The sequence below is a fragment of the Xylocopa sonorina genome, chromosome 10 (genome assembly GCF_050948175.1).
Source record: "Xylocopa sonorina isolate GNS202 chromosome 10, iyXylSono1_principal, whole genome shotgun sequence".
NCBI classification, from domain to species: domain Eukaryota; kingdom Metazoa; phylum Arthropoda; class Insecta; order Hymenoptera; family Apidae; genus Xylocopa; species Xylocopa sonorina.
This window is the reverse complement of record NC_135202.1, coordinates 8,724,837-8,746,856: the sequence shown is the minus strand read 5'-3', so window position 1 is coordinate 8,746,856 and position 22,020 is coordinate 8,724,837. Positions and strand designations below refer to the sequence as shown.

General features: G+C 29.7%; 8 protein-coding genes across 16 annotated transcripts in view; 3 read left to right on the top strand and 5 right to left on the bottom strand.

Annotated features, from left to right (window-relative positions):
* The first annotated feature begins 1,430 nt into the window (after positions 1–1,430).
* LOC143427844 (uncharacterized) lies at positions 1,431–2,524 on the top strand. 2 transcript variants are annotated; one of them, XM_076902318.1, is made up of 3 exons: positions 1,431–1,854; positions 2,173–2,316; positions 2,385–2,524. In XM_076902318.1, exons 1-3 carry the CDS (start codon positions 1,519–1,521, stop codon positions 2,439–2,441), a joined length of 537 nt encoding a protein of 178 aa, XP_076758433.1. In that variant the 5' UTR covers positions 1,431–1,518; the 3' UTR covers positions 2,442–2,524. The 2 variants fall into 2 exon arrangements, with proteins under 2 accessions (XP_076758433.1, XP_076758432.1); XM_076902317.1 differs by having other exon boundaries at positions 1,431–1,860.
* A 1,246-nt stretch (positions 2,525–3,770) lies between these two features.
* D1 (D1 chromosomal protein) lies at positions 3,771–6,423 on the bottom strand. Of its 3 annotated transcripts, none has more exons than XM_076902316.1 (3): positions 6,299–6,423; positions 4,310–4,549; positions 3,771–4,110 (listed from the first exon to the last, which is right to left on the bottom strand). In XM_076902316.1, the coding sequence occupies exons 2-3, from the start codon at positions 4,529–4,531 to the stop codon at positions 3,982–3,984; spliced, it is 351 nt and encodes a 116-aa protein (XP_076758431.1). In that variant the 5' UTR covers positions 4,532–4,549; positions 6,299–6,423; the 3' UTR covers positions 3,771–3,981. The 3 variants fall into 3 exon arrangements, with proteins under 3 accessions (XP_076758431.1, XP_076758429.1, XP_076758430.1); XM_076902314.1 differs by lacking the exon at positions 6,299–6,423 and adding an exon at positions 5,610–5,927; XM_076902315.1 differs by lacking the exon at positions 6,299–6,423 and adding an exon at positions 4,937–4,999.
* A 282-nt stretch (positions 6,424–6,705) lies between these two features.
* Snf (U1 small nuclear ribonucleoprotein A snf) lies at positions 6,706–7,819 on the bottom strand. The gene is made up of 3 exons (XM_076902313.1): positions 7,680–7,819; positions 7,297–7,538; positions 6,706–7,214 (listed from the first exon to the last, which is right to left on the bottom strand). Coding segments are annotated over exons 1-3 (702 nt in total). The 5' UTR covers positions 7,681–7,819; the 3' UTR covers positions 6,706–6,755.
* Positions 7,820–8,115: 296 nt separating this feature from the next.
* LOC143427875 (uncharacterized) lies at positions 8,116–8,947 on the top strand. The gene is made up of 3 exons (XM_076902364.1): positions 8,116–8,367; positions 8,439–8,643; positions 8,706–8,947. The coding sequence occupies exons 1-3, from the start codon at positions 8,237–8,239 to the stop codon at positions 8,892–8,894; spliced, it is 525 nt and encodes a 174-aa protein (XP_076758479.1). The 5' UTR covers positions 8,116–8,236; the 3' UTR covers positions 8,895–8,947.
* An 8-nt stretch (positions 8,948–8,955) lies between these two features.
* Positions 8,956–9,706, bottom strand: Mrps18c (mitochondrial ribosomal protein S18C). The gene is made up of 3 exons (XM_076902365.1): positions 9,510–9,706; positions 9,223–9,430; positions 8,956–9,142 (listed from the first exon to the last, which is right to left on the bottom strand). The coding sequence occupies exons 1-3, from the start codon at positions 9,642–9,644 to the stop codon at positions 9,051–9,053; spliced, it is 435 nt and encodes a 144-aa protein (XP_076758480.1). The 5' UTR covers positions 9,645–9,706; the 3' UTR covers positions 8,956–9,050.
* A 128-nt stretch (positions 9,707–9,834) lies between these two features.
* Positions 9,835–22,020, top strand: part of Mpcp1 (Mitochondrial phosphate carrier protein 1) — a 209,700-nt gene continuing 197,514 nt past the window's right edge. The window contains exons 1-6 of one of the 3 annotated variants that reach the window (XM_076902682.1): positions 9,835–9,972; positions 10,045–10,205; positions 11,211–11,371; positions 11,446–11,682; positions 12,011–12,307; positions 12,392–12,974. In XM_076902682.1, coding sequence (XP_076758797.1) covers positions 10,064–10,205; positions 11,211–11,371; positions 11,446–11,682; positions 12,011–12,307; positions 12,392–12,619 — 1,065 coding nt within the window. In that variant the 5' untranslated portion in view covers positions 9,835–9,972; positions 10,045–10,063 and the 3' untranslated portion in view covers positions 12,620–12,974. Of the gene's footprint in view, positions 10,206–11,210; positions 11,372–11,445; positions 11,683–12,010; positions 12,328–12,391; positions 12,975–22,020 lie in introns of those variants that run through there. The other 2 variants (XM_076902681.1, XM_076902683.1) reach the window with 2 other exon arrangements.
* On the bottom strand, positions 12,491–17,292 carry LOC143428066 (prestin). 2 transcript variants are annotated; one of them, XM_076902671.1, is made up of 11 exons: positions 17,155–17,292; positions 16,547–16,752; positions 16,196–16,468; positions 15,589–15,764; positions 15,347–15,511; positions 15,170–15,274; positions 14,966–15,099; positions 14,731–14,893; positions 14,454–14,654; positions 14,103–14,351; positions 12,491–14,031 (listed from the first exon to the last, which is right to left on the bottom strand). In XM_076902671.1, exons 2-11 carry the CDS (start codon positions 16,647–16,649, stop codon positions 13,597–13,599), a joined length of 2,004 nt encoding a protein of 667 aa, XP_076758786.1. In that variant the 5' UTR covers positions 16,650–16,752; positions 17,155–17,292; the 3' UTR covers positions 12,491–13,596. The 2 variants fall into 2 exon arrangements, with proteins under 2 accessions (XP_076758786.1, XP_076758787.1); XM_076902672.1 differs by lacking the exons at positions 16,547–16,752; positions 17,155–17,292 and having other exon boundaries at positions 15,589–15,843; positions 16,196–16,315.
* Positions 18,056–21,934, bottom strand: LOC143428065 (uncharacterized). 3 transcript variants are annotated; one of them, XM_076902667.1, is made up of 7 exons: positions 21,799–21,934; positions 20,107–20,875; positions 19,838–20,041; positions 19,533–19,769; positions 19,212–19,462; positions 18,729–19,122; positions 18,056–18,515 (listed from the first exon to the last, which is right to left on the bottom strand). In XM_076902667.1, exons 2-7 carry the CDS (start codon positions 20,830–20,832, stop codon positions 18,243–18,245), a joined length of 2,085 nt encoding a protein of 694 aa, XP_076758782.1. In that variant the 5' UTR covers positions 20,833–20,875; positions 21,799–21,934; the 3' UTR covers positions 18,056–18,242. The 3 variants fall into 3 exon arrangements, with proteins under 3 accessions (XP_076758782.1, XP_076758783.1, XP_076758784.1); XM_076902668.1 differs by having other exon boundaries at positions 18,792–19,122; XM_076902669.1 differs by having other exon boundaries at positions 18,876–19,122.

The window sequence follows — 22,020 nt, the reverse complement described above, 5'->3', positions numbered from 1 at the left end:
ACTTAAATTTAAAGAAGAAAGTTGTTTTCTTAAATGGAGAACAGAAAAAAAAATTGACATCTTACTATTAAAAGATAATCGATTAGTAACTTAATTTACATTTTCTGTTAGACTAAATCTGTCTGAAAACTTTTATTTGTTTTTTTTTTGTAAAAAGGCATTCATTTTAATTAGAGGTTTATCTTCATCTATATAGGTAGTTAAATAATCCTAATAATTCTCTGCGTTTTATGTAAATAATGTTTATATCAAATATTTGTAAACTTGTAAAAAGTTATTAAAAGTTATACAATATAAAAGTAACTGTATATCTTCCATAAAGAAACAAAAACTGTATTTATTGACAATATTCTATTGACTATATATATATATATATATTTTTACTTTTATTTATTTATTTTAAACTACAAAAATTTTGTACACAAAACACGATTGTGCGCTAAAAGATAGGATTTGTTCTTACTTTTTTCTTATGTGGTAAATGTGTCTATTTATTATTTATATTACTGCTATTAATTTATACATTAAACAATTTTAATAAATGGTACAATACTTGAAGTGTATCTTTGCCGATTAAAATCCAATTTAACTAAATGATATTAATTACTTAATCCTTTTATATACATCTACCGATAATTAAAAAAAGATGTTACAATCGATACGAGAGAAAGGTATCGATAGATAGTCGAAAATAAGATATCGATATATAGTCGAAACAGTTCGATAATTTGCTATACAGTGGTATACATGTACGAGGGAGGTATACACATTACGATATTGAAATGAAATGTTCTAATCAGGACGAAGGATAGGATCGAATTTTTCGTTGCGTAAAGAATGAATATCATGTCCCGAACAGAACTATGTTCTATTAGCAGAATCGATAAGTTGAAGGGAACATCTTTATCTTGGCAATTAAGCCATTTGAAAGATAAAAACATGTAATTGTACTTGAAAAATATTTGAACTACTTCTCGTCGCAAGTGATCGAAAGCTTCCAACTGGAAGAACGAAATAAGAGAAAGAGGGAAAATTTTGAAAAGAAGCGCACAAGAATAAAATCGTAACATTCCCGATGGAACGAAACTTTTTTCACATTTTCCTATGGATAATATAACACGAAAGTTTAACAAGATGCATAGTTGTCTACTCGTTTACAAACTGAAATCGACAAACGTGATTTACATCTCGTTCGATTTGCACGCTATAACTACTAATATGTGATAAAGTGATACATTTGTCAACTATATACATGATTAAAATGCATAGAATCACCAGTGTCTGATACAATGATGCATTAATATACAGATTTGATTAACAGCAGCGTATTTAGTGTTATGCTTCTTACATGTTATGTTCACTGTTTTCAATATAAAAAAGTAGACAAGTGAGAACGACATCGAATTGTATGTTTTGAAAAGTTACAATTTCTGTAGCATAAATAATGTAAATGTTGATATGTTTCTTACATTCAAGTTTAGAATTATATTTCTTTTATAATTAACAATAATAAGCGAGATGAATGCAACAAGTGTTACAAATTCTGTAGCATCTGGAATGTTATTCGACAGTAGTAAAAATTATACGACTATGGCAAACAACATGTCCAATGAAACATCTGAACCATACACATATTCTACAGAAGAAAGTGGAAATACTCAACAATTGTGGAACGTTACAAAGGCTATAACATCGTTTCCTAATAGTACACTAGTTTCCTTTGATACATCAAGCACAAATATATACGTATCTACAACAACAGAAATTTTCGATGAATTTGGCCCACCAGACGGAATAGAATACATTTTTGTACCACTTGGTGTAGTGGTCTTTGTTATTGTGTTATCAGCTGTGGTATGGGTAGCGATATCACTTTTGTACTTAAATTATAATCTCCTTTTAACTTTCATTTCCAGAAACAAAAAAGTATAAAAAATATTCAGCAAATTATAATACTTGGATACATGTTGTATATTAGGTATTATTACCTTTTCGTAGTGTAGCTTAAGTTTGATCGATTAATGTTAATGTAATGTTACATTTGAATATTTCTTATTTTGTAGCTTCTCTTATTGAAAGTCAATTCTTTTCCCTCCTACAAGTTAGTTAATTTTGTCACGTTTAATACCACGTAGATGTTTCTTTAACAATATATACTTTATGTTTTTAAAGGTAATAATTATCTCAAGAAAGAGAAAATTGGAACGTTTAAGACATAGGCTTATGCCTATGTATAATTTTGATCCTGGTGAGGAGGAAGAAGATGACTGGGAAACCGAGCTATTAGATGAATGTTACAATAATCATCAGAGACGTGTACGTGTAATATTTACTACATTCAAGTTTACAAATGTGTTGCTAATTTCAAATACTTTATTTTACAGCAAGGATATCAATCTATGGATACCGAAGAAAATGTTGAACTTTTTGGAAATCATTGACAAAGCATTCACTATAGTCTTTTAAAAACTTTGTATTACCTACAACCATTATAGATTAACGATTACAGTATTTATTAGATTTATATATTTATTTAATGTTCAAATAGCTCGTATACATCTCTGAATTCAAAGGATAAACTTCAAATTAATAAGTTTTATAAATGGCAAAATATTCCATACTATATCTAAATATTAGAATTTTACTGATCACCAAAAATAATATGATAGAATTTACTTCATTTGTTTTTATTGTGACAATATCCATAAAATGGATTCATAATAAACATAATGATTTTGAGATAGAAAAGTAAAGAGACCAAAATGACTGAGATTTCATTTTATCATTAATATGTTCATTGTGTACATAAACGTGCAGTTTTTTCTATGTGCTTGAATTTTAATTATGTATATATTTTTTTCATATCCTTTCCTTTGATGGTACATTTATGAAATTAAATGTTTACTGTTTGACTGTAAATTTGGTTTTTATAATAGAAGAAGCTTTAATTATGCACTGTTCGCATATAGAAAATTAGATATTGAATGTTCAATAAAATAGTAACAAGTATACTTTCAATCATTACTAAATTTCTTTTGTGCCAAGTAGCTGTTACATGTAGATATATAATATAATAATATTTACTATTAAATTTTTTTCCTAATCGTTTAACCAAGTAGTATTGAACTTACACATTTTCTAAGGTTCCAATTGTAATACATTACAGTGTGTTTTTAGCTATTGTAGTCTAGTGTAAAAGAATTTAAAGTTAATAATAAACAATTTTAGTTAAAGTAACAAAGTGTATCATTAATGAAAGTGAATAATATACACAATTACAACAATTAATAAGAGAGTGAATCTATTAGTTTATTTATTTTAATACAAATTTGACATTCACACGTATGCTGTCCTCAAAAATGACATTAATGTTCATTTGTTCAAATTCAATTTAAAAAAAATTATTTCAAATACACATTACACACAAAATGCATTTTACTTTTCCCCCTAGTAGTTCTCAGAGTATTAGATTTGTGAAGTTTTTAGCTTTAAAAATTACAAATACTTACACAAGAACAAAGAAACATAACGAATACAAAGTAATTATGTATGACATATCTTAAAATTAGCCAAAGTCTTCATCTTAATTCCAAGTCAGTTTATGAAAATTTTTCGAAATTTTTTCATTAAAATATTTACATATTTCTCGTTTGAATACTTAAAACAAATTAATAATCGTAGTTATAATAATTATGATAATAATAAGAAAAACGTATAAAATAAGTGCTTTACATATTTTCAAACCAAGTTCTTGTGCATTTGTTTCTTGCTTCCATATAATTAACAGAAATAACATTTTTACATACCTTCCTTGGAATTTGAGCATTTCTTGGTTTTTATTTTAAATAATGTTATCATCGTGTTATTTTACTCTGCAGATTATCATGTAAAAAGCAAACTTTGAAGTTTTAAAAATGTTATAAGTTTTTAAAAAACTTTTAAAGAATATTTCTGATATACAGTGCATCAACTTTTTTACATTCAATTCTCTTCTTCCTCCTCTTCCTCCTCCTCCTGCTCGTCTTCTTCTTCTCCAGTACTTTCTGGTTTTTCTTCTTTCTTTTTAGGCCTACCACGGCCTCGTCCGGAAGGAGTCCCTTTAGGTGCTTGCTACAAATTTCCATTACAACAATTAACCATAATAATAATAGAGAAATAAATCATTTTATATGACAATTACATAAATAAGAAACAGTATAAACATATAAATAATTTCTATAAAATGTACGCTTTGTGGTAAGAAATTTTTTATTTTAGTTACATCTTATAGCCTAATTTGAACAGAGGTAAATAGTTCATTAATATACACCTTTTTTTTGGGTGATCCTTTTGGTCGTCCTCTTCCTTTTTTTACAGGTACAGGCGATGCGTCATCTTCATTATCAGATTTTGCTGACCGTACTGCATTATTCTTTTCTAAAGAAGGTCTACCTCTTTTTTTCGGTTCTTTTGTAGCATTCTTGTCTACTTTTGCTGGTCTGCCTCGCTTTTTTTTTTGTTCTTCGACAACAGGCGAATTGTCATCAGACATTTTCAACTCTTTATAACACTGTATAATTAAAACATTGTTATTACAATATAAACATTAGTTTACAAATTGTAATTTTAGTTTTACAGTAACCAGTAATGTTCTAAGTAACAATTTATAACACTAAATTTTGGAAATTAGTCTTAGAAAAAAATAAAAAGACAAGCAACTAAAGTGAATTTATGACTGTAATAAATGAAAATTATGCAAACACTCCCTTTGGAGAAAATATAGACAATATTATATGACTTATCGATTTTCAAACTTAGTCGTAAAATTTGTTTATAAACCTAATTTTAAGTAATTTGATAACCATAGCGGTTAATATTTCTACAATTCATTGGAAATTTATAAAAGCAAAAATTAGTAACATTAATTACATTCTATAAAATACGGCAAATTACGCGCCTAATACGTTCGTATCGAACATCGTCAACGCAGTGATTTTATGACCGGTTAATTGCGCCTGGACAGAATAATTATAAAGGATTAATTACAAACATCTAGCGACGCAATAAGTGTATATATCAATGGAATAATATTGTTTCTCGTGAAACGTTACTACTTATATGATACATGTGTCGTTGATTTATTTTTGAAAAAGTTAATTTGCAGCAATAAACGATTGCTTTCTGAAATTTCCGCGCCCGCCATTTTCAAAAATAATAAATGTCCTATATATTATTTGTCTCCCTGTATATACATATTTCAAGTAGGAACACGTTATAACCAAAACGTGTAATGAGAATTTTACACAGATTTATATTGTAAAATATACCGACACAAGGTATATATTGTCGAGAGCAAAAATAATAGTATGATATTTAGCGTCATGAGCTAGAGACGCCATGATCGACGAATCATGGCAACGCCAGAATCGTGGTAGCGACCATCACCGATCTCTTTATAAGCAAATGAATAAATATCTCTGCAAGTAATACTTGGATTCACGCGGAAAATGAACAAAAAAATTATTAAAGTAACCACGATCAAAAATTTCGGCCCATTAACGCGTACAATGTGTACAATATTCGAAAGAGTACAATATTTATTAGAGAAAAAGCCGTTGACAAGCACTCACCTCAAATTTCTCGCGTATATGGAGACAAAGGCAATCGTTCAGCCGGTGCGCGCGTCGTGCAGTTAGATAGCCAGTGTACGCTCTTTCCTATGTATTTAGGGTGCTAAAATGCTTCCTATTCTCCAATGTATTACCAGAATGCGAGCACCAAAATCTTTCTTTTCTTAGCGTCCTTTCAATACTATGGCGCGCATCGACTACACGAAGCTATGCTCCATAAACTGGTCCTAACGTAACAACTCACAATTGACTGCACGAATAGCGAGACGCGACTGAACTGATCGAGACGATGCACTGTATTCCGATTCGTTCGTTATCCTAAGAAGCCCTCCCCCACTCTTTACACAACGCGCCAACTGATTCCCGCCAAAATGTTATGATGCTATCTAAGATTGTAATTGTATTTATTTTTTTATTTTCGACTATATTTATAGCGCAAATAATTCTTTTTTAAACTATTAAAAAATTTGCATTATTCCATGGAACATCGAACGATTTAAATAATTAAATATAATTATGTCAAACAAATCTGATATAAAAATTTCTCAGTTTGATAATAATCTTACTTGTTTAAGTGATGATTTAAAAATATTTTTAATTCAAGATGATATATATGAATAAAAAACAATTAACGTTTCCAATTTACTGATTATTCTATCAGTGTTTTAAAAATATCTTCGTATTATTACCTTTACATGGATATAATTTCAGTGTGCGCAAAGTTCCCACATTGTGCAATTTTAGCAGAGTGTAAATATTATATTAACATGGTAAAAAAGTCAATTAAAAAAACTTGACATCTCGATAGATGGAAACTGAAAATTATAACAAAGATCATTGTGAAGCATGGTTCTGTATAAGCGAAATATTGTTGAAAAATGTTATATATTTTTTTAATTGCTATTTACAGTGTGAGCTTCGATTTTTATGTATACATCGCATAAAATTTTGTATACACAATTGTTTGTGAATCTACTGTACCATGTCTTTAACTTACATTTGTAAATCCTTTTGTTCAATGAGTCTTTCATTACACTTGCATGTATTTTCATAAATTTCTAAATATGATCTATTGCAACACGCATACACACACACATTTTTCCATTCTTTAACAATATTTCAGTATAAACAGTGCTATAGCATACTTTATTTTTTCGCAAACGAAATTTTCATTGCATGCGAGGGTGTGATTTTAAATCCTTGAAGGGCATCCTTTGCGGCTCCCGATTGTACTTCATTTTCAAACTCAACGAATGCAATGTCATGTCTATTTGGTACCAAGCGTACTTCTTTGAAGCCAGGAAATTGATTAAAAAGCATAGACAACATCATTTCGCTAGTTTCATCTGGGAGATTTGTGAGGAACAAAATTTGATTCGGCGGTTGTTCTGGTACAGCGGTATTGACTAAGCCTGGATGCTGTGGTACACCAGGGTGATAACCAATCTGTTGTGAATGTTTGGCTTGTTCCTTGGCACGCTTTTTGGCACGCTTAGCTTCCTCATCAGCTGCAGGTACCACTCGTTTTGGCTTTTTAGGTCGTTCTGCATATGTACCTTTCATTTTTGCGATTATATCACTGTCTGTTTTTGCATACTGTATCCTCTGCAATGCGATGAATTACAATAATCGACAGTCCTACTGTTTCACAAGACAAGCAAAATATTACCACGTATTTAATTCTTACCATTGGTTTGTCATAAAATGGAAATCGTTGCATTGACCTTAAAGCATTCGTGGCACTAGCAATTTCTTTGAAAATAACAAATGCCTGTCCACGCATTTTCAATGTCTTCAATGCTACAATATCTAATATTTGACCAAATTGAGAAAAAATTGCGTACAAGGATTTCTTTAGTTCATCCTTTTTAATTTTCTCGTTTAAATTATTAATATAAATCGTATTATTCGGTCTAATATCCATCGCCACTGAAAATAGAAAAATATTTTAAACTAAATCATAATTTTATCACATGAAATAAAAATTTTTAACGTCAGAATATAACAATTGCAAATACAAAAATTTAACACACAGCACGTTAAGTACTATATAAGATTAAATAAACTTACTTGAAAACTATTTTAAATTAATAATATTTTAATACAATGTTTATACTATACTTAATAGTACTTTTTATGTATTAAAAAATAATTTTATTTAGTCGGCGTCACTAAATTATAGAGGTTAGAGTACGTGTGTAACAATGAAATATAACAACGTGCCGCATTAACATAGAGTGGAAACTTAATATTAAAAACGTCACACATTCGGTTCACAATAAATTATAATTTGAAGTTCTCAATTACTTCTATAACAAATAAACATTCTGTACGTATACGCATTTATATATTTATAATTAATAATTAAATTTAAAAGTATTGTATTTTATGTGCATATTAAAAAAGATACATGTAAATTACACAGAATAGTACACAGAATATTTATATATGATATTATCATAAAATATTACTTATATTCACATATAAATTTATGTTAACATATAATTGTACAAATTTTTTTTAAATATTTCTTTAATTGTTTGGAGGTATTGTAATTGCAGAGAAAAATTAAATATAAGGATAATTATTGTATATACCATTCTGAAATATGTATTTGTTTTATAAATATGAGTGCTAAGCCATACAGAAATAGCAAAGGTGTAAATAAACCCTTTTGTTCACCATTTAATACTCCGCAGAGCAACTTTAATAAAAATAACATAAATACTCCAGAATCTAGCGAACATAAAACACCATTGTAAGTATTTGACAAATTATCATTACTTTGAAGTTTATAAATTTTATTATCATTATTTTACCATGAAATAGAAAGGTTTCTGTAGCGAAGAGACTACTTTTTCAACAAACACCACCGTGCAAAAGATTATGTGTAAATAAAGATGACAATAATGAAATTGGTACTAAATTAAAGAGCGAACTGTATCGATCTGATTTGGAATTGCTGAAAATGAGAATACAGCAAAAGGAAAAGTCTATAAATGATTTAAAAACCACACTATTATATAGAAAAAAGGTAAAAAAGTATTAAATATACATTGTAAGTATAGATTACTTAAATAAATTATTTGATTAAAGAACAAAGCTGAAGATTTAGAAAGCGATATAAAAAAATGGACAGATTCTTGTCAAAATGCTCTTTGGGATTACCAAAAAGATTTACAGGAAAGAAATGGACAGTTACTGAAGATGTCCACAATTTTGTCTTCATTTAACATCGAACCTGATGTAGTTAATTTTTCTATCGATGATGATACATTTTATTAACTAAACTTTGAATACTAGTAAAAAGATATTCATAACAATTAATAACAAAATGCATCTTAAATGTTTTTATGTATTTTTATATACATTCTTATATACACATATGTTTGAAGTAAAAACTAATTAATATAAAACACCAATAAGTTTGGTATCTATCGTCTAATATTTATGAGGTCTAAATGGAAAATCTGGATTAAACAGCTGTGGATCATTGACAAACTGAGGGTCTTTAGTCATGTAACCCATTAGACCTGAAATAGAAGTTGACATATGATGAAATACTATATGTAAAACATAAAAATAAACGATGCCTAAAGAAAATAATTATTACCAGCAACTTGTGCCTTTTTAATTTCTTGTACTACTTTATTGTGTTTATGCTCACATAATCCTGTTATATGTTTTCCATAAATTCTACCTGTATGTCGACTTTGAAACTGAGACAACAAACGTACATTTTTGTAATCTGGATTAATGTTTAATTTACATAAAATACATAATTTTCGTTCCTTTTTGAATGGATTTTCGATATTGATTGGCTGGAATAGAAAAAGAAGAAACATTATTCATTATGTTAATAATTTTTGAATGCAATAAAAATTTATATATGTATATTACCATATCAGAGTTTTCTGAATCTGTAACTTCGTTCGGAGCACATGCTTCGTTTGTTTTACTACGAAATAAAAATGCTGAGATGTTGCTCGTTCTTGTATTTTTTAATATTAATGGATTAATAAAAGTAGAAATCATTGTCGATTATAATACACTTGCTTTTACGCAAATTGTAAACAAATTAGTACAGTCATTAACAAAATATTCGAAAGGGAATGGATATTTCCAATTTTGTCTTTCGTATCGACTCATATCGTAGTGAAAGAGGGCGCTTTAAACTTATGCGAACTAATCAGACTATATATTAGTTCGTGTACCACACGATAGAGGGAGCAATTGTACGAGGAAACGTGATTTCCCATCTATGAAATAATGATCAATGGACTATGTAACTAAACGGATTCCATTACTGAAGACTCTGCCACTCTTTTCCTATAAGGCGGAGGCGAGAGTCGTGTCTTCGAAGGTTTTGTAACCAGTAGTTTAGGCTAATAAAATTATATTAGAGAATTTGTTATTGACTGGTGGGTGTGTGCAGGTGAAGTGAGAGAGACAAGATGGGGACCTCAATATTGGACGTAGCAAAAATGAATCCATTTGGAACGCCGTTCGTGACAGCTAAATGTCAGGGGCAGAACGAACTCACACAAACACTCGTTAGGAATCGTCACATTGCCGCTGCCTCCGTCGATTCGGGTGGTCAGTAATACGAAATTAACTTTATGCAGTACGAGTAATTGAATTAATGTTAATTCACGGTTTTCTATCGACAAACATCTTAACAGTACTTTTACAACGATATCCACCCGGTTAATATTTATTTATTAAAACCTAATCTTTTCTAGTAGAGATTAATTTTGGTTCAGCAATATTTCAAATTAATAGGATCGTTATTACATAATCTGAAATATTGCCTCTCAATATCAATTACTTTTTTTAAATTTCACATCTGAAATAAGTAATTAGATATTTAAAAATTTGATACCGTTGTGTGTTAGACAGTCAACATTTTTTTATAAATTATGATAATCGTTTTACTTCAGATGTTTCAGATCATTATATAACGAATATAGACTCTACCGCATGGCGTATTATATACATCATTATGCGTTCATATATCTCTATTTTACTCTTTTGACAGTTTCAAATTTTTTTCATGCACTATTTGCAAGATTGACTATATTTCTTGAAACAATCGGATACCTTTTGGTACAGACTGTTATTTTGAGGTAATTCAGTGAAGAATTCTTCATATTCGATTGCTACTCGTGATGTATAAAGGGTTGCATAAGGAGAGCAGCCATTTTGTTGAAAATGCGCGTGCGGATATCGTCCTTGCAGCCTTGACTGACATTCGAATAAAAATAATAATGTCCTACGTTAGCACCACGGTCACGACCGAGAAACAATTAAAGATATACCACTGTACTTGAAAAGTTTATAATTGGATTAGACCAAGCGTACGACCGCTCGTGTCAAGTTTGAAATTTTGCCAGATTTCTTATTCCGTATGTACTTTCAAACAGCTGATCAGTGATAGTTTTCACTGTCAATCAATTCAGAATTATTATGACAGAAACTCAGTGATATACCTTATCAATTACAATCATTTGAAAAATCTAATTCATATGAATGTAATTAAACAATTAAATATTACGCTTAATACATTTAGACTACAATGATTTTTTTTCTCTTGATATTTAGACAGTTGCGAATTTGGATCGAACAAATACTTCATGCTATGTGGCTTGGGTGGTATTTTATCTTGTGGTATTACTCACACCATGGTCACTCCCTTGGATTTAGTGAAATGCAGAATTCAAGTAGACCCTGCAAAGTACAAATCAGTCTTCAATGGATTCAAAGTAATGAATTTATATTAAGCATTCTATTTCATGATACGATATATCAATTTAACTTTAAATACTTTGTTATTCAGGTGACTTTGGCTGAGGATGGAACTCGAGGTTTGGTCAAAGGATGGGCACCAACGTTCTTTGGATATTCCATCCAAGGAATGTTCAAATTTGGTCTTTATGAAGTCTTCAAAGTGTATTATTCCGCTCTTGCTGGAGAAGAAATGGCATATGAATATAGGACATCATTGTATCTAGTTTCTTCAGCTTCTGCAGAATTTTTCGCTGATATCGGTCTAGCTCCATTAGAAGCTTCCAAAGTAATTATTAATTATGTTTGCATTTACACGCATAGGTAACTTTTGACATCCAGTAAGAAAAAGGAAAGCAGAATGAATAGATAGACATTGCATCTTTCATAATTTTTAAACAAATTATCAGATACTATATTTGTTTTATCTGTGCATTCTCATGGCTAGTTCTACACCCAATACAAGACACAATTGTTCTTTTGTTCCCCCACATTGTTCCTACTGATCCTCACCTTTGCCTCGTCATGTCCAATATTACATATATTGTAAGTTCCTTTAAAGTCATCTCAGAATTGCATAAATCATAGTACATTAAGTGTACATATTATTTCACCAGGTCAAAATTCAAACTACACCAGGATTTGCAAATACATTGAGAGAGGCTATGCCAAAGATATATGGAGAGGAAGGTCTTACTGGTTTTTACAAAGGGCTGGTACCCTTGTGGCTTCGTCAGATTCCATACACAATGATGAAATTCGCATGTTTCGAGCGTACACTCGAACTTTTGTATAAATATGTAGTTCCTAAGCCAAGGCAGGAATGCACGAAGGGTGAACAGTTAATTGTTACCTTTGCCGCGGGATATATCGCTGGTGTATTTTGTGCTATTGTATCTCACCCGGCAGATTCTGTACGTATACATTTGTATATGTACATCTTTCCATTCTTATTTGTAATTCATTATAGAGTTTCATTACTTATCTCTCCAATGCAGGTTGTATCAAAACTGAATCAAGAGAAAGGAGCGTCGGCTGTTGATGTTCTTAAAAAGATGGGTTTCGTTGGAGTATGGAAAGGTCTTGGTCCTCGAATCGTTATGATCGGTACATTAACAGCGGCACAATGGTTCATTTATGACGCGGTGAAAGTTTGGCTCCGAATGCCCCGTCCACCACCACCAGAAATGCCAGAATCCCTCAAGAAGAAGTACGGACTAGCTTAATTGTCAAACGTCAATGATATTTTTAATTGAAGATCACAGTTAGAGAGAAAAAAAAAAAAGATATCATAGGTAAATTGCATTACTCTTTCGCAGTACATTGTCGAACAACGTTTCGCCATACATTTCGAATATTTATTCTGTAATACAGACATCAGTGCAGGTCATCACTGCCCCGGATTAGATTATGTAATAATGTGCTACAAATCATAGAAATTTATTACCAGTTTTATGATTATGAAAGGCACATATATAAAAAAATCTGATAGTGACAGTGAGTTACCTATTGTAACCAAGAACTGTTACTTTGTATATAGAGTGATCACCGTAAATAAATGATCCGTGATTGCTCAATTAATATATTCTCTAGTTGTTTCTTTCTTGCATACCTCAACTATCTTATTATGAATTTAAAGATATACATTTTATTAGATACCTTGTGGATTTTATTAAAATATTTCGAATGTGTTAATGATATTTTATCATTATGTATACAACTTTTATACAAATATGAAAATATACAATACACGTATATCAAATGCATTTTGTTATATTACGAATCTGTAAGTTGTACTTGTAATTGTATGTACACATTCATTAACTGCTAATAAAATCTACAGCTATAAAGTAACAATCGGAAAAATAAATGTTAATGTATTTTATGTAAGTACATTAATTCTAAGTCAATTATCTGACATGTACTTTTCTATTTTAATAAGTTTCTTTCGCCCGATTTGTTATTGATGAGATTGAGGCATATATTGAAAAATTATCAAGTACTCATTCAATATTTAAAATGTGTGAAGACACTAAGTACACAAAATAGAACAGTTAAGAAATAAATGAAAATATTTTTAAATATAAATTTTCATCCTAAAGTTTGCAGAATTTATAACTACTGTATAGTATAAATTGCACTATTAAGTGGTAAAAATAAACTCTCATCAAAATGAATATAACAAATTGCATATACCTATATTTTACAAATAAAGTTTCTTTTCTAAATACGTTTTAGCATCCTGTATAGTTGTAAAGATCTTAAATGTGAGTGTTCCATGTAAATACATGTCACATTTTTTAATAGTTTCAAAAACAGGACTTGTACAACTTACGAGATAGAAGTGTACATCGATTTGTTGAAATTCTCTTTTCACTGAGTTTAAAGCAATTACACCGCTAGAGTCAATATAACTTAACGCACTCATATCCATTATTACACACTGTAATTGTTGCTTGTCTTCTGAATCATCTGCGTTCATGTAAATCCCGCTTTCCCTTAACTTGGTTTTCTGGTCTATAATTTTTTGTGGATTTATTCCAATTAAATGGTATAACTCAGATTTGAAGTGACTAATGTTTGCAAAGTTTAAAGCTCCACAATAATGAAAAATTTTTATTCCAGGAGTTTCTATTGCCTGAAAAATAAGTTATCTATAAATGTGACTTTCTTTAATAAATATAATTAACTACAAGAAAAATAATATACCATTTTGCATCTACTTATATCCAAATATAAATCAGTATTTGGTAGCTGTCCTAATAGGCAGGTATAAGGTCTAAGACTTTGCCACAAAATAATTGCTAATGATATTATTATTCCAGCTAGTAAACCAATATCAATATTCACTATTACCACCATCAAAAATGTTGAAATCCAAATTAACGTATCAGATTTACTCAATTTGAAAAATTTTATAAACTGATTAGCTTGTTGAAACATTCCTTTCAAAGCTACCTATATAAAAAAATGAATATAATGTATTAGTAGAAGTGTGTATGAAATATTAAAACTTTTTAATTATATATACAACGACTTTCAGTACACGTTCATACTTACAACAATAATCGATGCGAGAACACATCTTGGTAAAGGTTCAAAGAATGGACCAATCCATAAAAGTATTGTTAATAATATTGCACATGATACGAGACTAGCTATTTGTGTTCGACCACCAACAGTTTGCTGAATTAAGGATCTACTTAAAGACGCTGATACGGGCATACATGAAAAAAAGGACCCTACTATATTACTCAAGCCCTAAAATTACATTTTATAAATATAGATACTGTTATGTTTCCTTAGAAAAAAATAAAAATAAAAATTACTCATTTACCATAGCCAGGAGTTCTTGATTTGAGTTAATCTTATAATTAAGCTTTTGTGCAAATATTAAAGCCATTGATATGGTAATAGTGTAAGAGACCATAGTTATGGCAATACTATCTATTGCTACAAGGTGTAACAGATCAAGTGTTGGAGGTGTTGGTGTTGGTAATCTGTTAATTTAAAAAATTAAGAAAATCAGATGTTATTTGCAAAAAATAATTGAATTAAAGATTTGTACATACCCTATAGGAATACTACCAACATCTTGAATGCCATACTTAGAGGGTAAGCAGAAGTATTTTGATATTAAAGTTCCACTCACAACTGCAATCAATTCAATTGGAATTGGAATACTGCATTTTTTGCTTGCCCATGACTATGAAAATAATAATCATGTTACTTATAAAAGTTTTTATATTGAAAGTATTTTAATATTTAAAAATTACCTTTAAAATTTCATTGTTAAATACGAGAGCAGTAATTGTTATTGACGATGTAAGTACTGCTGCTAAATTTGTATTTTGTATTTCTTTAAAGATGTCTATTAATGTCTGCAATGATTTTAATAATTTTATTTGTATACTTTCTATCTCAGAAGATGATATATGGTATTTTATACCTACAAAAATGAGCTTGAAATATCCTTTCTGTTTTGGTATTTTCAAACCCAACAGATCTTTAAATTGTGATATTAAAACATAAACTGCCGCACCAGTAGTAAAACTATTGACTAAAGGTTCACTAAGCAATGTACTTATGATACCCAAATGGAATATATACATTATTATCTACATAAAGAATAAAAGAATAATTATTTAATTGATACTACATTACATTACAAGAATGAATATATACAAAATATGACCTGATATATTCCAACTACAAGTGTAACTGCTGTTGCTACTTGCATAGGTGTATATGTATACACTTCAGGTAAACTGGACAATGCAATGGTAGCATTTGGATTTGAAATATCATTGTTTGATATTGAATATGTTGTCACTGTTTTCCCAGTCATCAAGCAAACCACAGCAAAAGTCCCTGATGAGTGCCAATAATGTGTTTCATTTTTCTAACTTGACTAATAAGTTCTTATTAAAATGAGTTATTTGTAACATTTCTGTAATAGAAGTAGCAGTAGTTTACAAATTGTTGTGCACACCAACTGTAAAACACTAAACGATCTCGATCTTTAAGAAATATTGGAAGATTTTTCTATTTTCTTATGTTGCAAGATTAGAATACAAAATTACAGAGCATAGGTAAAAAACATGATAAAAAGCTTTTCTTATAACATAGTTGGGAAAGGAAAGAAACAGAGGGATAATTTGTTAAATATAACATAATTTGATAGAAAGCTAAAAATTCATAAACATTGGCTCGTTTTGTCACTGTATAAATAAAAGAGAAATTAAAGAGCTAAAAATGCAATTTATCATGTTTTCCTCTTTTAGGCTTCAATTTCCTCTTACCCATGGACACATGCCTGGATGTGCCAAAGAAAAAATACACTAAGACAGGAAAAAAAGCCATGTATATTCCAACTACTGGTGGTACATTTCCCAAAAGTGCATAAGCCATGCCTTGAGGGATATGCATAATTGCTACGGTTAAACCAGAAATTATATCGGACAATATACTTCCTTTCCAATCGTATTCTCTTAACCAATGTATAGATGGAATTACGGATGTAACACATGATTTCCACTGTTTATGTTTTAAACTATTTAATGCATCTTGAAAGACTGCAAGAATAAATTAATATCATTTGAATGAAATTCACAATGATGTTTAATATTAACACAACATTGCCTCTTGCATACCAAATACTTTTGGTCTTTCATAATGATAATCTTCATTCAAAGTTTTTTGTTCGTATATCGGTCTTTCTAAGTGTACTTGTAACATTGCATCATGCTTCTCCATTTCAAGAAGGATTATGAGTTTAATTCAGCTTTGTCAACAACAAATATTGAAAATCCAATTTATTATCTCTCTTTTCCGCTATCTGATAAAAGTGTATATAGGTCTGCAACAAAAAATATGCCTAATATTTCCTAATCATATACAAATATATATATAAATATATATGTATATATATATATCAAATTTAATTATTTTGAAACTGAAATATTAAAAATACATTTGTATGCAAACAAGATTTAGAAAAGCTACCTTTATTACATAAATGAAAGATTAAGAAGATTAATATTTCTATTACATAATACATTTAATAAAAGTCAGTATTTTGTACTACTGATTAGATAATATATAATTCATATTTTTGTTATTTTACTAACATAATTTAATAAAAGAGTATTTGATAAAACTGTTAAGGATGAATAATTGTTAAAGTTAGAAAATTAGCCTCTTATTAGAATCACACACTTTATGAATCTTTATTTTATACTTAAAATTTATTGTTATTTACCTGTTCTTTTGTTATTCCTAGTTAGTGTTACAGTATACTTGATTACTAAGAAATGATCACGTATTTGTATTTTGACGAAATTACAATAATTCTCCTTTAATCCATTGTAAAGCAGACACTGTGGTGCAACTAATTTTATGAGTTACTACGTGTACACACACATATATATATATATGTAATTATCAATAACTATCACTTCATGTTTGTCATGTGACGAAATTAAATATATTTAGTGGGAGGGAGGGTGGAGGGGTGAAGAGCGACTAAAAGTATTTTAACAGCTGTTGGTACATTTCTTACTATATATTCTAATAGATTTATGTTCTATTGGAAAAAAATAATATATTTGTAATATTGTAATATTTTCATTGTTTTTACAGTAGTATATGTATATATATATATATACATATGTGTATATATTTTTTCACATTAAATTTAACTATAATTGGTAAAAGAAAAATATAGTTAAAGCAACATTAATATCAAAATAATAGAGTTTGTTTCTTACATTTAAATAATATAATTTTCGTTTAAACTTGAAAAAACTTAAAGAAAAATTATTTTCATTCATTTTCTCTATACTAATAATTGTTATCAAGACGTTTGTACGAAGATTCAACTTGTGAATTTTTGTTTTTGTTACTGTTACAATGATTTGTGCTTACCTACGTTACACGAGTATAGTTACATCAAAATTACAATAAAATATGTATATATTAAAACATTACTAATAACAATTATATCTACAATGTAAATACCTAGTGTACAATGAAAATGAAGTATTTTATAACTGAAATTCTATTTGAAACACATATACATATGCTACGTTTTTCTACAAAAGCATATATGTGAACCTTTTATAAAGATATGTAGATGTATAACACTTTAAACACTACATGACTTATGTATTTATTAAATTAATATTTACCTATATAATTATCTATAGCGGAAAAAGAATAATACATAAATATCGCTGGATTATGTGCAAGTATTTTGTCATATTTGTTTATTTTCATTTCAAAAAACTATAATGACCTCATTATGGTATTTTTTCTGATTGTTGTCGAGTGACAGTACGAATGTGTGAATCAAGCTGTTTCATCGTTACTTCCGCTAAGTATACGGGGGTTGTGATAATTTCGTTTCGTCCCGTATCCTCCCGAGTGCTGTGTTTCATACATTTTTCGATTTTCTAGGTAACGACGATAATTGTTTTCGCGCTTCTTTCGTTGCTCCTCAGCTTGTTGTCTCAACTTTTCTGGATTCATGTGTGTCGTCACCATATGCCTTGTCAATGAGCTCATAAATTTGTAGGTGATACCACAGACGTCGCAGGAAAGTATCTGTTCGTTTGCCCCTTGCTAAAAATTATAATTTATATATTAAGATTTAGAATTCGTTACTTCAAACGTTGAAAAAAGTTCAGATGTATTTTTTATCTAATTTTCTTCAATTCACGTAGTACGTACAAGTTGCAGAAAATATGAGAGAAATGGCAAGCAGTACATAGAAAGTTTCTTTTTCTTACGAGACCGGAACGATTTAAACACTAAGATCGTATTGATCATACGTACTTGTTGATGTACCATCATATGTCTCTGCAAATTGTTCAATCTGTTGAACTCTCGACCACAAACCTCACAGTCAAATTTCTTATCAGGATCGTGATACTTTTTATGTAGATTCAGATCAGTTGCATGTAAGAATGACTTATGACATACGTCGCATGTGTGGGTACGCTGATCACCAGCCAAATGCGATTGCTCGTGTTTGACCAGACTAGCTTTATCTACGAAGCGACGTCCGCAGTATATGCACGGGAGAGGTCGAGATTGCGAATTATGAAGTGTCAAATGACGACGTAGCGCGGTGGATGTTGGAAAGTTTTTATGGCACTCAAGGCATTGAAATGGTCGGTCACCGGTATGAATTTTTCTGTGGCGAGTTAAGGAATTCTGATCTGGATATCTAAAATACAAATGAAAAAATATTAATTTAGATATGTATTAGATATGTTAAAAATAAAAATTACAATTATTATTGTAAATAGAAATTACCTCTTAGGGCATAAATCACATGGGAAGTTTCTCGTCGTAATATCTTCCTCGCGTGCGTGTTTCAATCTATTATGCCGAAGTAATTGAAACGATGTTTTAAAACTCTTGTTACAAATATCACACTTTAAGTTATCTGTTGTTGGTATAATAACTTGTGTTCTCTTCTGTCCGTGTTCATCTTCGGATATTATCAGAGATATAGTCACGGTATTATCTTCGTTATCGAGATCAGCAGTAGAAACTACAGAATTCTGAAATGTATCAGAGATGAAAACAAGAAACTCTTGTGGATGTGCAGTGCATAGAAATTATTAGAAATACCTGTTTGCTGTTATGAGTGGATTTAGGTTCGCTATCTGGTATAGAGCAGCAAGATTCTTCTTCCTCTTGTCTAGTAATCTGTTGAGTTTTAGCTTGTGGTTCTTTACCGTCGTGATCATCATTAGTCTCTGCAATAGCATAATGTCCACCTTCAGCTAAATATACAGGCTGCAAAGTACCAGTTTCATCTTTGTAATATAATTGACCATCTTCGTCTTCGTGCAGAAATATTTGGTCCTAGAATTTAAAGTAGATAAAAAGTTATGATATCTGAACATTTGAGAATTATTAATACATTATTATACCTGAATATTTTCTTTTTCCTGATTTTGATTGGTATCCGAGTTGCTTGCTTCCCATGATTGTTCTTCGTTTTCTATTGTTGTTGCATCATAAGAATACTGTTCATTATCATCCACAGTTTGTGCAACGTACAATGTTTCTATGTTATCTCCTTCATAATAAATTGTACCTCCAACCGATAGAGTATTTTCATCAAGTTGTTCCATCTGAAAATAAAAAATATTACATTTTCAAATATTAGCAACTATGACAAAGTGATTCAACAACAAACCTTAATAAAATGGGCATCCGACAGTTTATCTGTCTGTAATGTTTTTGTAGAACTTTGCTGCTTCTTTGTACCAAGGACAGTGTATAACAGATTGTTCTCAACATTTTTCACAATTTCATGACTTACATTATTATCAACACTTTCAACGTTATTCACATTATTCTTGAATTCTTGACTTAACTTGGGTTTCTCAACTTTATCTAAAGATTCTGTATGATCTCTGGATTCTGACCGACTTATATGATTATTTACATAGTTTTTATCTCCAGTTTTTTGCTTTTTCACATGATTTGATATTACATTAGAATTATCTTCGAAACTCAGTTCATATTCCTCTTCTTCTTCCATATCTTCATCTTGCCAATCTTTGTCTACATCATACACTATAACTTGCTTACTATTATTTTTGTGATATTGATCTTTCTTTTCGCTTTCTTCCTCAGAGTGTGTCTTAAAGATGGCATTGTCTTCGTCGAAAGCATAAACTTCCGCATTAAGCTTTTTATTTTTTATAAGTTCAACATTGTCTTGCAATGATTCTTGCTTGTCTTCTTCTATTTCTTCTATTATTTCTATAATTTCTTCTATTTCCGTTTCTACAGAATCTTCTGTAGTTTCAGATTCAAGGATAATATTCTCTTCTGTAATTGCATGTTTCAGCACTTCCAACACGTCTTTGTCACTATTAATATTCATTGTATCCAATATTTCATGTGATAATTCCATAATAGGTTTAGACTAAGTGTAAAATGTAGTCCAAAAATTAGCGCTTAAAAAAAAAAAATACCATTTAAATTTGTTATACACGCGTACATTGTGATTAAAAGCAAATTAAAGAAACAGCTTCTTTAAATAAATGTTTTATTAGTTTTAAATACAGTTCTTGATAATATTTACAAAACAGCATAAATTTTTAGCAGATATCAAAACTACACGTAAATAATAATAATAATAATATTTCTAATCTACATTACTAGTAACATGAAAGAATGTTGAATCGATTGGTATCTTTAATTGTAAATTTCTTAGTCTTCAAAAGCTTATCAATATAATTTACTTTATGTACATTTATCTAAATATACGAAAATATGAAGTGTGCTTATTCAATATTTGTTAACGATAAAAGCTTTCTTTCTTAAAAGGACCACATGTAAAAATATTAAAATCTGTGCTTTATAATTCATTTTTTCTCGCGTAAAGAAAAAGTGTACGTGTATATTTTCGATAAATTCAAATAAAATAAAAGCTTTTATATTGTGCATACCGTAACAATGACATAACGGAACGAAATTAAGACGACAAGATATTAAGGAAAATATATAATACAATTATACTTTTTACAAATTAATTTGTATGGACACCCCGTATCATGCGTGCATTAAGCGTTTACTTGTTACATGCATACAATTCTTGAATGTGGTGTACATAAGCAACGTAATTTTGAAAAAGATGCTCGCACGTGAAAAAAAGATCATTCAAAAAAGATCAGAATAAGCATTAGCATTTTATATATGACAAGAAGTACGCGGTTCACCAGTCGGTACGAAAATGTCTTGCATTTATCAACGGATAGCAAAATGGCTACAAAACAATAACGATTATCCCCTTGAAAAGGTATATTCTAATATGTTGAAATGTTAAAAATTCTGCCAAAAGAACAAGCAAGCATTAATACATCTTTGTCCACTTTACCTGTGTTAAATACTTGAAATGTATAAGCAACAAGAGGAAAAATTGTTTTTGCTCGGTCGATACGCGTCAATATAATATTTCTTTCTATACTTCCCCAGTAAGTAAGTGACGCCACCTTAAACATTGCAAAGCTACATCTTTATCTTCACCAAAATAGGTTGCGTCGGCTGTGTTCGTAAATAAACCATTTTCAACAGCAGGAGCCGATATTACATTCTGATT